This window comes from Manis javanica, chromosome 6 (assembly GCF_040802235.1).
Source record: "Manis javanica isolate MJ-LG chromosome 6, MJ_LKY, whole genome shotgun sequence".
In the NCBI taxonomy this organism is placed as follows: Eukaryota; Metazoa; Chordata; class Mammalia; order Pholidota; family Manidae; genus Manis; species Manis javanica.
The window spans coordinates 71,433,560-71,446,565 of record NC_133161.1 but is presented as its reverse complement, the minus strand read 5'-3'; the positions used below and the strand labels follow the sequence as shown (position 1 = coordinate 71,446,565).

Below are 13,006 nucleotides of genomic sequence, written 5' to 3'. Positions count from 1 at the left end.
TTATAATAAGGTGGACTTGGAGTGATCATGATGAAACTGTTTGAGGTCTTGAGCTAGGACCTGTCTAAAAATATGGGGACTATCTCGGAAGCTTTGTGGCAAAACTGTCCAGGTGAGTTGTTCAGAATGTCTTGTGTATGGGTCCGTCCAGGTGAAGATGAAAAAATCTTGGGAGCAGGGGTGTAGAGGGATAGAAAAATGGGTCCTTGAGATCTAGGACTGAGAAGTGGGATGCTGAGGCTGTATGGATTTGGAACTAAGGGATGGATAGGGACAATGGCTATGTTGATGAGGCGAAGGTCTTGGACAAGGCGGAAAGATCCGTTGGTTTTTTTAACAGCTAATATGGGGGTATTAAATGGGGAGTGAGTGGGTCTGCTTGAATGATGGGTTGGAGGCCTATGAGGGCTGAAGTGGTTAGGGGGTATTGGGCCTGACAGATATACTGAGAGGGGTCACATAATTTGATAGAGGCAGGGGGACATAGGGCCACAGAGGGGCTTGTAATGTCCCAAACTTTGGGATTTACAGGGTGTATGAGGGCAGAACCGGAGCTTTCATTGGGTAGAGGGGGGTCGTCGGCTATGAGGGCCATCAGAAAGGGAGTACTGGGGGCTGTGGGAGTGGATATAGTTATGGAAACGTGGAGGAGGGAAAGGATGTCTCGTCCTAGTAAAGGGATGGGACACTGGGGCATAACCAGGAAGGAGTGAGAGAAAGGTATGGGATTGTCTTGGATTGTGCATAAAAGGGTGGGTGGGGGGTTTAATGGGAAAATCTGTTTACCTCCTACTCTGACTATAGGAGTAATGGCTGGCGTGGTAGGGCCCCGGTATTCTCAGAAGACTGAGAAAGTGGCTCCTGTGTCTAGGAGGGAGATGGGGCGACCGTCTACTGTTAAAGTAACCCTGGGCTCCTGTTTGGTGATGGAAATGGTCGGGCGAGAAGCCCCCGGGCCCCATCAGTCTTCTTCTGCCAGCCCCACTACGGCGGGCTTAGGATGGGGGTTGTTCGTCCAGCCTCCCCTTCGGGTGGTTGGGCAATCAGACCCCCAGTGGCCCTTTTTTGTGGCATCTGGGGCATGGGGTGGTAGGAGATCTGGGGGAGGGGCCCGCCCTTGACCAATGTCCCTCTTTTCTGCACTTGAAACAAGCTCTTGGGGGGGCTTGTTTGTAGAGGGGCGCCCAGGTTGTGGTTTTATCAGCTGGGCCAACATCTGGAAATTGGCCTGATCAGCCTTTTGTTTACGGCATTCTTTCTCCTCCTCCCGCTTATGGAAGACTTTAAAGGCCACTGTTAGGATCTCAGTCTGTGGGGTAGCGGGGCCCTGTTCTAACTTTTTGAGTTTAGCTTTAATGTCGGGGTAGCCTTGAGCTAGGAAGTATGTCATAAGGACATGTCTTCCTTCAGGTGTTTCTGGGTCCAGGCTGGTATACTGTAATAGGGCTTGAGTGAGTCTGTCTAAGAACTCGGAGGGGATTTCATCTCTCTTTTGAATTATGTCTTGGAGCTTTTGAAAATTGACTACTTTACAAGCTGCCCTTTTTCAGACCTGCTATTAAGCAGGAGGCAAAAATATCTTGAGAGCAGAGACCCATGGCGGTATTATAATCTCAGTGTGGGTCTTGTTCCGGGATAGCAGTGGGGCCAGGGGGATAGGTGGGGTCAGTCCTGTGGGTTTCGGTAGCATGCGTTTGGGCAAAGTCCCAAACTCGTCTATGCTCTTCAGGGAGGAGAGTATTGGCCAGGAGCATGAAAATATCATGATGTGTGAGGCTGTAAGACTGGAGGGTCTATTGAAACTCCCTGATGTATGTCATGGGATCAGTGGAAAAGGAACTTAGGCGTTTCTCTAGTTGGGCTAAATCTCTTAAGGAGAAAGGGATGTGAATGCGCAAGATGCCTTCGGATCCTGCTACCTCCCGGAGGGGGGTGATAATTTTGGGAGGCTCTCGGGACTGAGTCTGAGGGGGACTGAAGGGTTCTGGCTCAGTCTGTGGGGGAGTGACGCGGTCTAGCCGTGCCTAGTCGAGCAGGTCCTGAAGTGCAGAAGGGGGGCAAAGAAAATAAAGAAAGATAGAATCGGACCCACATGTCGCCAGCTAGCAGCCCAGCTGCTTGCCTCTGCTGCTTTAGTTGGGCTTGAACTCATGACTCTGAGGTTAAGAGTCCCATGCTCTACTGAGCTACAGCAGGGCTCCAGTTAATTGCTTATGGAATGCGTTGTTTTCTATTCCTGCCACATCGGCAAGTGGGGGAAGGGCATATTTAGAAGCAGGGGCGGTGTTTCTACACATCTTCAAGGTCTCCCTATTTTCAGAGTGAGGAGTCTTAGCAAGATGTTTTTGTGGACAGATAACTTCTAAGGACTGCACCGGTTGTTCTCTAGCTTGTGCTTTCCCATGCTGCGTTCAGACATGGGGAAGGTGCTTTCCCATTCTCCCTGCAAACATGTGAGAAGACAAAGGCGGTCCCTAACAGGGGAGAAACAGGTGATGAGGGCAAAGACGGAGGAGGCTCTTGGGACCTAGTTAAAGGGGGGCTGAAAGGCTCAGGCTTAATCTGCAGGGAATGAAGGTGGAGGAGGTGATATGGGGGAGGAGATGGTTGGGGAGGAAGGGAGAAGGGCTGTTGTAGGAGAAGAAGGGGAAGGGAGTGAACAGGAGGCTTCTGCAGGGGCGGTGGCTTGCAGGCTAGGAGAACTTGGGAGGGGGCGGGGAGAGGAGGAGGCAGAAAGCTTCGATATAGGGAATCTCCTTCCATTTTTTCAGGCGCTGGCAGTAGTTAAAAAGATCGCGAGTGATGTTAGGATCAAGAGTTCCCCCTGCGGGCCATTGCTTGTTATTGTCTAGGGGGGTATGTCGGCCAATCTTGGGAGCAATATTTACGGAGAAGTTTTGGTTTTATATCAGGCATCAGGGAGAGGGTAGCCAGATGCTTAAGCAGGCATTCAAGAGGTGAACTTTCAGGGAGGGATGAGGAGGCTCCCATGGCTAAAGGACAGAGAAGGAGACAAACGGGAAGGCGAACGGAGATCCTCGGACTGAAGCAGACCACAAGGAGACAAAGGGCGTCCCCGATGATCCTTGGTGGTCTGCGGAAACTCGTATACGAGTCGGAATTTCTTGGAAAGTGTGGGTCGTCACCCAGACTTCCCTAAGAAGGCAGAGTGCCGGAGTCTCGAGGTACCTAGCGCTAGGCGTTTTCGGCGGACAGAACAGGAGGAGGAGGGGGGGAAAAGGGAGCGTTCTCATCCACAAAGGAGTCACCTCGTTTATGGCTGTTGGAGGGGGGTGCCTGAGAGTCAGCCGCAGCCGTGAAGGCCTGAGGCGGGGATTTATGACTGTCGAGGAGGGGTTTGAGCGTCCGCCGCAGCCGTAAAGGCTTGAGGCGGGGATTTATGGCTGTTTGGGGAGGGGCCTGAGGGTCCACCGCAGCCGTGAAGGCCTGAGGCGGGGAGAGTTCCCTCCTCATCCCCGAGCGTCAGGGCCTTGCCGGAGGATCACGGTCAATGGCACTGCGATAGCTTGGGGAAGAGTGGCCCACCCCGGGGAAATTTTGCTTAAAAACTTTCAGCACTGATGGAAGGGATGGTGAATGCGTTTGACTGTCGGAGGAGGGGCCTGAGCGTCTGCCGCAGCCGTAAAGGCTTGAGGCGGGGATTTATGGCTTTTGGAGGAGGGGCCTGAGGGTCCGCTGCAGCCGTGAAGGCCTGAGGCGGGGAGCGTTCCCTCCTCATCCCCGAGCGTCAGGGCCTTGCCAGACGATCATGGTCAATGGCACTGCGATAGCTCGGGGAAGAGTGGCCCACTCCGGGGGGAAAACTTACCTAAAGGCCAGAGAGGAGTGGTGAGTGTGATGAGCTAGCGCCGGAAAAAGAGGACGAGGGCAAGCTGCTGCTGGTGTCGGGGGAAGACGGGTCCCAGTTGGGGTGTCCCGTCTCCCGGGTTTCGGCACCAATGAAAGGAAAGGAGCGACACATAGCAGCAACTCACCGGAGAGTTCCGCTTTATTAGGGAAAGGTGCTGGGTTATATAGGAGGGGGCATGAATTGATTGAGGTGTCACTTCTACGGGGCTGGTGGCTGTTGGCTAGGTGCTGGGATTGGGAGGGGGGCGAGAGGTGATTGGGCTTCAGGTGGCGCCGGCGGGAACTGAGGACCCCCGAAGAGAAGCCGGAAGTTTGCCATCTTACTGGTGGGGACCCTTCATGTACCATGGTTGCAGTGAAAAAATTTGAAAACTACTCATACAGTGAGTGCAGATATAAAGTGTGTGTGTGTGTGTGTGTGTGTGTGTGTGTGTGTACCATGGTTGCAGTGAAAAAATTTGAAAACTACTCATACAGTGAGTGCAGATAGACCAGAGGTCTGGGAAATGAGGCTGGAGAATGCCAGTGTGTGAAGGTCAGAGAAATGAGGAAGAACAAAGGAGATGGAGAAGGAGCAATAAAGTAAATATGGGTAGAGCAAAAGATTGTGTCATAGAAGCCAGGTAATAAAAATATATCAAGGTAAGAATGTATTAAACTGTGTGAAATGTTTCTCATAAGTAAAGAAACATTAGTACTGAAAATTAGTCACTGGATTTCACAATGTGAAATAATCAGTGACTCTCACAGAACATATCTGGTAGAGACAAACCATGATTAAATTTGATTTGACAGTGGAGGAGAAGAATAAAGTGAACTATTTTGAGTTTTACTTGAGGAGGAGCAGGAAAATGTAGTAGCTGAAAGTGTGATATATGATATAGGGAGTCAAGTGGTGGATTTTTGTTGCTGTGTTGTTTTACAGTGAGAGATATTACATACTTCTATGCTAATGGAAATAATGAGGCCAGAGGAACAAAATAGCTGATTCAGAAGAGAGAGGAATAAGTTGCTCAAGTAGTGTCCTTGAGCAGATGAGAGGAGGTGCAGTCCCTGGAGGGTTACAGTTAAATAAAAACATGGCAGTTTAATTCATAGTAACAGGAAGGAAGGCAGAGAATACTTGGTTTGTGATTCAGATATATGTTTTCATATGCGGTATTTAAAGCCTGTGGAAGTTCTATGATTGCTTCTATTTTCTCAGTAAAGTAAGAATCACAGCACCTGAGAATGAGAAAGGAGAGAAGTAGAGCTCTAAGGAGAGAGAAAAAAGCTGTCTAGGAGAAAGAATGAGAAATGGAAGACAAAGGAAGTTGAGTAGAATTGCCCAGAATGTCTCTAAGGGCCTATTACCAGTAAAATGGTTATGAATTTAAAATGAGACCAATTAACTTAGTTGGATTTTCTTTTTCTCTTCATTTAAATTCAGCTGTATAGTCACAGAGTAGGCAGGTTAATAATAGTACCTACTTTGTATGATTACATGAAATAATACAAGGGCTTAATGATTGCTGCTGTTCTTGTTGTTCAACCTACTGTCATCAGTATTATTTTATTGAAGCAGTACTCCATTAAACAGCTAGAGGGGATAGCCTTTGGGGAGGAAGGAAGCTAGCAGGAACCAGGTGGAAATCAAGACCCCAGATAGGCAAACCAGATTCAAGACAGGACATTAAAGTGATAATCCAGTTATATGACCTGGGGCAACAGGGGAACCAGAAAAAGTTCATTAATAGGCACAGAAATTTTGAATTCTAGGTATGTTTTGTCTTAGACTATGGCAGCTAGGCTTCCCCCATTCCAAATTATTTGTGAAGATGGGACTTGAAATAAAGTTATTGAAACAACTGGTTCTCAGAGGCTTTGACTTATCAGAGCCAAGGCTGCCAGTCAGAATCTCTTAAGTACCTGTGCTGGATGAGATTAAAATAAGCACGGATTTAGTATTAGTTGTAGTGGAAAGTCAACTTGCATTACACTGAATTGTATAATCATCCTGACCAGTCTCACAAACCTGTTGTTTTACTTCTGAAATTTTACAGTAAGGAAATTAGAAAGGATGTGCACAATGATACAGTTACAAAGATTTCATCACAGTAGTATTTAAAATAGAGTGGAATCAGCCTAAATGTCCAACATAGAGAACTGATTGAATAAATTTATATAGTACATCTGTATACTGTATAAGATGACATTTTAAGCCATTGAAAATCTTCAAAACTTTTCTTTAAAAATATATTTACTATAGTTAAGCTATAAAATCAGATTATAGTATTAGCATGACTACTTTTTATAGGACAAACGCACATCTGTGTCTATTTCTATACCTATATGTAGAGAAGAGGAAGAAGATTTGGAAACCTATTTACTGAAGTGTTATTTCTTTTTTTGTCTAAGAAGAATACTTAATTTTTCTAAGGAGAGAAATACAAGAGCTTTTATTTCCTTTCCAGTTTTCAATACTGAACATTGCTTTTGTAAGAAAATGAAATTTTTTTTTAATTTAAAAAGGCAGGCAGTAAAATACTTTGATATTAGATTTATTGTAAAATAGAGAAACTTGCCTCCATGTCTCTTTATCATAGAGCTCTTTTAGTTTAAAACCATGAGGCTATGCTTTTTTCTCATTTGTGTAATTTTGAGTGGTAACTTACTTTTTAAAATTCCTGCTGGTAATTATAGTCTAACCCTTTTTTGTTTGTTTATTTAGGTCATTGTGTCAATGAGTATAGCATTTGCTCAACAAACCGAACAATCTAGAATATCTGGGGAAAAAGAAGATACTGTATCATCAAAACAAGCACATGCTGTCTGTCAGCAAGAACATTATTTAGATGAAATGAAATTATCACAGGGTCAACTTGGTTTTCATACTTTTGAGGCAACAGGCATGGAATTTAAAGAAGAATTTAAACCTCTTAGTAAGGAGTTAGGAGAAGGTGGAAAGAAAGTTCTGTTATCAAACAGTGATAATCTTGGTAATATACTAGAATCGGAGGACCATGAACTGACTATTTCAGAAGAAATGTTCTCCAAAGATAGTACATTTATAGTCACAGAATCTGTAAGTATGCTTCTTTGTATATAAACACTTGCCAAAAATTGTGACTTCCTTTACTATAAACATACTGGTAATCTCACTTACTGGAGAAGAAGTATCAAATGCAGTCTAGACTTAGGATTCACATTATTAATGTGTTTTATTACTTGTAAGGTATATGAATAAATGACTTAATATTATTATTAAGTAAAACAAGTCTGGTACATAGTATTCTTGTTTTTCTTATACATGTACATAATAAAATCTCATGGTAAGTTATACCTACCTGTGTTTTGTTTCAGTCAATTCAAGGTTAATTATTCTAAAATTTGGCAGTATGTATGAATGAAGGATTTGCTTTATCTAACATGATAATGATAACACAAAGGAAACAGCTACCTATTTAAGAAGATTTAAAGCCTCTACTTTGTATATGCTAATTCTTTTTCTTTACTTATTCACTAATGAATTATCTATTCTATGTCTATACATCAACTGTTTGTGCTTTAACAGAAAGGAATAAATCCTACATCTTTTAAAATTATCTAAGTGCAAATTTTTGGTGAATGTTAGGGATAGGTTAAGTCTTGTTCAGAGACATACTCAAATAAAATTGTCAACTTCTTTTTGAAGTGTAAAACTGAGTTATTTGTTAAAATTAATTTACTAGCAACTGTTAAAGGCAGAGTGATTTGTTTAGGTAGTATCTCTTCAGGAATCGAAGTACTTGTAGAAACCCATGAAGGAGTTAGCTTCTTATAATTATGAGAAAATGAAATATATAGCTTTCATTTTGAAATAAAAATTATTCTTGTTAAGCACTTCTTCCTAATACTGTAATGACCATTGCATAATATTAATTAAATAGGTAAAATTTATCATGCCTTATAAACTTAATTTTAAAATATAAGTATTCCATTTGTATTTCTCCATAATAAAATGTCAAGAGGAACAATGAAATTATAGCCTCATTAAAAGTAGACAGAATCTTGAGTATCTTTATTCTTCTCTTCCCTTAGAACTAGATTATGTCTAAAACTGATAAATACCTAATTTGCTTTTAAAAAATAATATATATAATGATAATAAGCTAACTTTACATTTATTTGGAGTTATAATTAAAACAAATATCTTTTTAAAAATTAAATTTGTTCTTATTTAATATTGGGACTAAAAAAATACAGGCTTTGTGGCGTTAGGAGAATTGCTTCTGTATTTATTTAAATTATCAATGCTGAGAAAATGTTAGTGAAGTGTTATATGGCTTAATTTCCACAAATTGTTTTATAGTTGATATTTTGTTTTCTTACTATGATAGATCCACAATGAAATTTTGGTATCAAGCGTGGATGCTTCTAGACAACTAATGTTAAATGAAGAACAGCTGGAAGATATGAGGCAGGAACTTGTGCGACAGTACCAAGAACATCAGCAGGCAACAGAACTGTTGAGGCAGGCACACATGCGCCAGATGGAGAGGCAGCGAGAAGACCAAGAGCAGCTACAAGAAGAGATTAAGAGACTGAATAGACAGTTAGCCCAGGTATGGGACTCAGAGTCCTTTTCCCTAGTTAAAATAGCAGTACTCTACATGTAGATAGCCTTTTTTCTAAAGTTAGAATTATTGCCAATATATGAATAAATGGAAATATTTAACATCAGGTACAGAGCTCACCAGCACAGCGGCCCTAGATGTTGTTAGGGACACCTAACTCAACCTTGAAGTGCATTGTCTCTGTACCGTTTAATTTTCTGTCTTTTCAGGCACACTGAAAAAGTGGCTACAAGGTTGTTTGGGTTTTTTTTAATCATTCCACTGACCATACATGGTGAAAGCACTTTGGTGGTTTTGAAAATTTTTTGTGTGTGCTGAGGTGCAGATGATAATTAGTTTTCCCATACTTTTGTGAAGTCCACCAATTAGCATCTCCAAGGTTTACCTTTATCTATCTTTAATCTATCTTTTTAATCATGAATGGAAATCTGAAGTAGTGTGTTTCTGGAATTTTTTTCCAGGGAAACATCTCTTCTTGATTTGTGAAATAACATTCTTATCCCTTCCTTGACTCTTTGGTATTTGGGAGCTGGATTCTAATCAGTTGCTATATATAATGTACTCACAAAATTATTATGGAAAAGCAAGAAATATTTATGTAAAAGTTCTTATAAAAATAAGCTCAATTTATTTTTAAAATAGACTAAAAGAAGAAATAATAGAGAATTCTTGAAATACATTCATTCCAATATATTAGGAAAATTGGGAGTTGAATATAACATTTCAAAAAAAAATTTTGCTTTTCTTCATCACATTTTGTGAATTTAAACTTCTGAATTTTCAATGCAAAGTTGACATAAAAATAATACTAATTGAACTGTGCAAATTCCTGAATATTTAGGGCTAATTAGCTTTTTTTTTTAAGTTTTGAATTTTGCATTGAACTGCTTTTAACCCTTAATCATGGGATGTGAATAAAGGTAGAACTAGGGCCTGTTGGTCCTAAGGGTTTAAAAGGAATTTGCTTAATATTTCTGCTTTTTTCTTCTATCGCAAACAATATTCTCTCATGACCTTTTTTCTTATTTAGAGATCCTCAATAGATAATGAAAACCTGGTTTCAGAGAGAGAGAGGGTGCTTTTAGAGGAGTTGGAAGCCCTAAAGCAGCTGTCTCTAGCTGGAAGAGAGAAGCTGTGTTGTGAGCTGCGCAGCAGCAGTACGCAAACACAGGTAGTATGGACTCTGGCCCACAAGGAACAGTGGATCAGCAATGTACTAGGATCTGTTTGTCTTTGTTGGTAGTGTGAGATGTGTTTTTTATAGGTATTGAGCTTAATATATGTGTGATTGTTTATGTGTAAGGTAGGTGGATCAAGATGCCTTATATTCTATTTAAGGTAATTTGAATCTGACATTGCTAAGCAGCAACTACTGTTCACCAAGGAGCAGCCTAACAAACTTTATTGTTGTGCTATAGCATGCAATAGCTTAAACTCATAAAGTTTCTTTCTTCTGTGTACTAGACTGTTTTATCTTTTTTGATAATGCTAATCTCTTGATAAAATATAGTTAAATATTATTTCAAACAGTATCTGTTAGGTATGCAGAGGTTTCTGTCTCACCTTATAATACAGACTTGCTGTTTCCAAGATGACAGGTTTTCTTTCTGTCTTATCCTCTCTACCTTTACACAAATTTAAACAGAATGGACATGAAAACCAAGGGGAAATTGAGGAACAGACCTTTAAAGAAAAGGAATTGGATAGAAAACCTGAAGATGTGCCTCCTGATATTCTGTCTAATGAAAGGTATACAAAACATGTACTTTTTCAGTAAATGAATTAAAATCATTGTTTCAATATTTTAAACTTAATTTGTCTTTAATATTTATCTTATACATGTATTTGTATGTTATACTCTACATGTAAAGAATTACCCATTTCTAATCATTAAAAAGACAAATTAAAAAAATCTTTATATAAAGTAATTTTTGATCAGATATGGTAATATACTTAACTCAGTAAATTACTTGGTTATTGACCCTTTCTTGATTATTTCTATTCATATGCGATTTATCCTTTACTATATGAACATGCATTCGATGTAAGTTTATAAAAATAAGCTCAATTTATTTTTAAAATAGACTAAAAGAAGAAATAATAGAGAATTCCTTTTACTTGTGAACATGCATTCGATGTAAGCCATCCCTGGTTTGTTTATGATGAGGAAAAAATTAAGGGTGATAGTTTACATTTAGCTGCTTTTATGTAGTTACTGCATAACAGATAAGAACTTTTAATTCATATATCCCACTTTTATAGTTATAAATAAATGATCCGATGTTAACAAAACTTGCCCCTACTTTGATTTTGTAGAGGTTAATATAAAAATATAAAATAGTAAATGGGGAGAGTTACCCCACATTAATATTAAGGACTTTAAGCGCAATATTTAAAATTTTGTTTTGTTCAAATGAAAATAATTTCTTTAATTTTAAATTAAAACTACTATCTACTAACTTAATTTCCTCCTTTTCCAATTTCTGTGACTGTCAACCCTCTGTGTCCTAACCTCCTTCCTCAGCTTGCATGGAGGAATTTGGCCCCTAAGATTTTGGCTTCCCCATTGGATCATCAGTATGGAGCACAGTCAGTATGGAACTCAAACAAGAAAGACAGTGTATGAAAACTAGAGTTACCACGCAATATAAAATAAACAAAATGTTTATTTTATATTATATATCTCTAATTGGTTTATTTTTTAAATTATGCAGTGTTTAATTTTTAGGAATTTTTTGTAGTGAATGCTGCTAAATAAATATTCATATTTATTTCTTTTTACCATCATATTAATTTTAATTATTTCTCTTCTGTAGAAATATTTTCAAATTATTCTAGTCCTGGCGTTTGGGCTTGAATAAAACCTCCGAGAAAGAAATAAAATCCTTGATTTAGTTCCTACTAACTAAATTATTTAGAGTTTTTATTTTTAATATCTTTGCTCATGTAAGCGGAGAACTTGATCTAGGTGCAAAAATAGAACTGTCTCTTTCACTTGACAAATACTGAAGGAAAACTTATCCATTTATTACCTTGTCTTAAAATAGTTATGTCATGTGCCTGTGAAAACAGATACCCTTTAACCTGATTGTTGGTGATCTACATGATAGGAAGTTGAGAAAGAAAACTCTTAAGGCAGAGGACCTTTACTATGAAAGTCTCTTATTTTGTCTATATGTATTAAATGCAAAGTTTGCCACTGGTACCTTTGTTGAATTAAGCTGTTAGGATAAGAAGTTGTTTAGTTACTCAGAAGACTAATCAAATAATCTTCTGAATCACCATTTATGGAAATATATTTCTTGGCATGGGAAGATGTTTGTGTTAAGTCAAAAAGCTTTCAAAAACACTGTGTCCAGGATATTCCCATTTTTGTTTTTTAAAATTTATGGTGGGGGGCAGGGAGTCTAGTAGGGTAGGCATTAAAATGCCAACAGTGATTATGCTGAGATATTCTAGAGGGTGGTTGGCAGTATTTTCTAGTTTTTTAAAAATAAAAGTGTATGACTTAAAAAAAAAGATGCATTATTCTGTTTGTTTGAAAATAGCTTTTTTCTGTCAGCTGAAATGAGTGTAGTATATGTAATGAGAAATTTCTGTCTCTGGAGCAGATATAATAAAAAATGGCCTATAATAATATTTCCTTTAGTGTTGGGCAGTGAAAGTGCACAACATACCCTTTAAAAAACAGATCTCTGCCTATTTTGTTATTTACTCATCTAGATAATCACCATTAAATTATAGAAATACTAACATTTTTTTTTACAGAATTTTAAAATTATTTCTGAAAATAATATTGTTTGATACAAAGAAAGATTAAATGTAAAGCATATATGAGTAACCATGAATGGTATTACTAGCTCGATACTATATGCTTGAGTTCTACCACACTTTTTAAAACTCAACTTGTGCACCACATTAAAATTTTCTTCTGTTCTGGAAATTCTACTAGCTTAAAACTTTAGTTATTTGATGTCTTTCAGATCAATAACATGCTGCATTTTTTGCATATTACAATTCACTGACCAAAATTTTCAGAAGAAAATAAATTATATAACTTTAAAATAAGTCAAGAATAAAAGACACTTAAGTAAGTGCTATTGCATATTATTTTAATAGAGAGGATCATATATTTTTCAGGTCAAATATTTTGTAGTGCATTTTTGGGGAACATAAGCAAAATGCTTGCTTTAAAAAGATGAAACTTTTTAATACATGTTTCTTTACCTGTTTAGATATGCCCTCCAGAAAGCTAATAACAAACTTCTGAAGATACTCTTAGAAGTTGTAAAAACAACAGCAGCTGTTGAAGAAACAATTGGTCGCCATGTCCTTGGTATTCTAGATAGATCTAGTAAAGGCCAGTCATCCGCCAGCCTTATTTGGAGGTCAGAAGCAGAGGCACCTGTAAAGTCATGTGTCCATGAGGAACACACAGGAGGTACTAGTTTTATATACTGTTGAGACTGTCATCATTGTCTTAAATAAATTTTGCTGAGTTCAAGGCATTCTGCTTTGTGTTGAAAATATAGAAGAGAGTA

General features: G+C 38.9%; 1 protein-coding gene across 17 annotated transcripts in view; it reads left to right on the top strand.

Moving 5' to 3' along the window:
- AKAP9 (A-kinase anchoring protein 9) overlaps window positions 1-13,006 on the top strand; it is a 209,264-nt gene that overhangs the window by 97,684 nt on the left and 98,574 nt on the right. For 16 of the 17 annotated variants that reach the window (XM_037019808.2, XM_073238857.1, XM_073238864.1 and 13 more), the window contains 5 exons: window positions 6,581-6,934; window positions 8,229-8,453; window positions 9,496-9,636; window positions 10,111-10,214; window positions 12,701-12,906. In XM_037019808.2, coding sequence (XP_036875703.2) covers window positions 6,581-6,934; window positions 8,229-8,453; window positions 9,496-9,636; window positions 10,111-10,214; window positions 12,701-12,906 — 1,030 coding nt within the window. The remainder of the gene's footprint in view (window positions 1-6,580; window positions 6,935-8,228; window positions 8,454-9,495; window positions 9,637-10,110; window positions 10,215-12,700; window positions 12,907-13,006) is intronic. The other variant, XM_037019806.2, reaches the window with a different exon arrangement.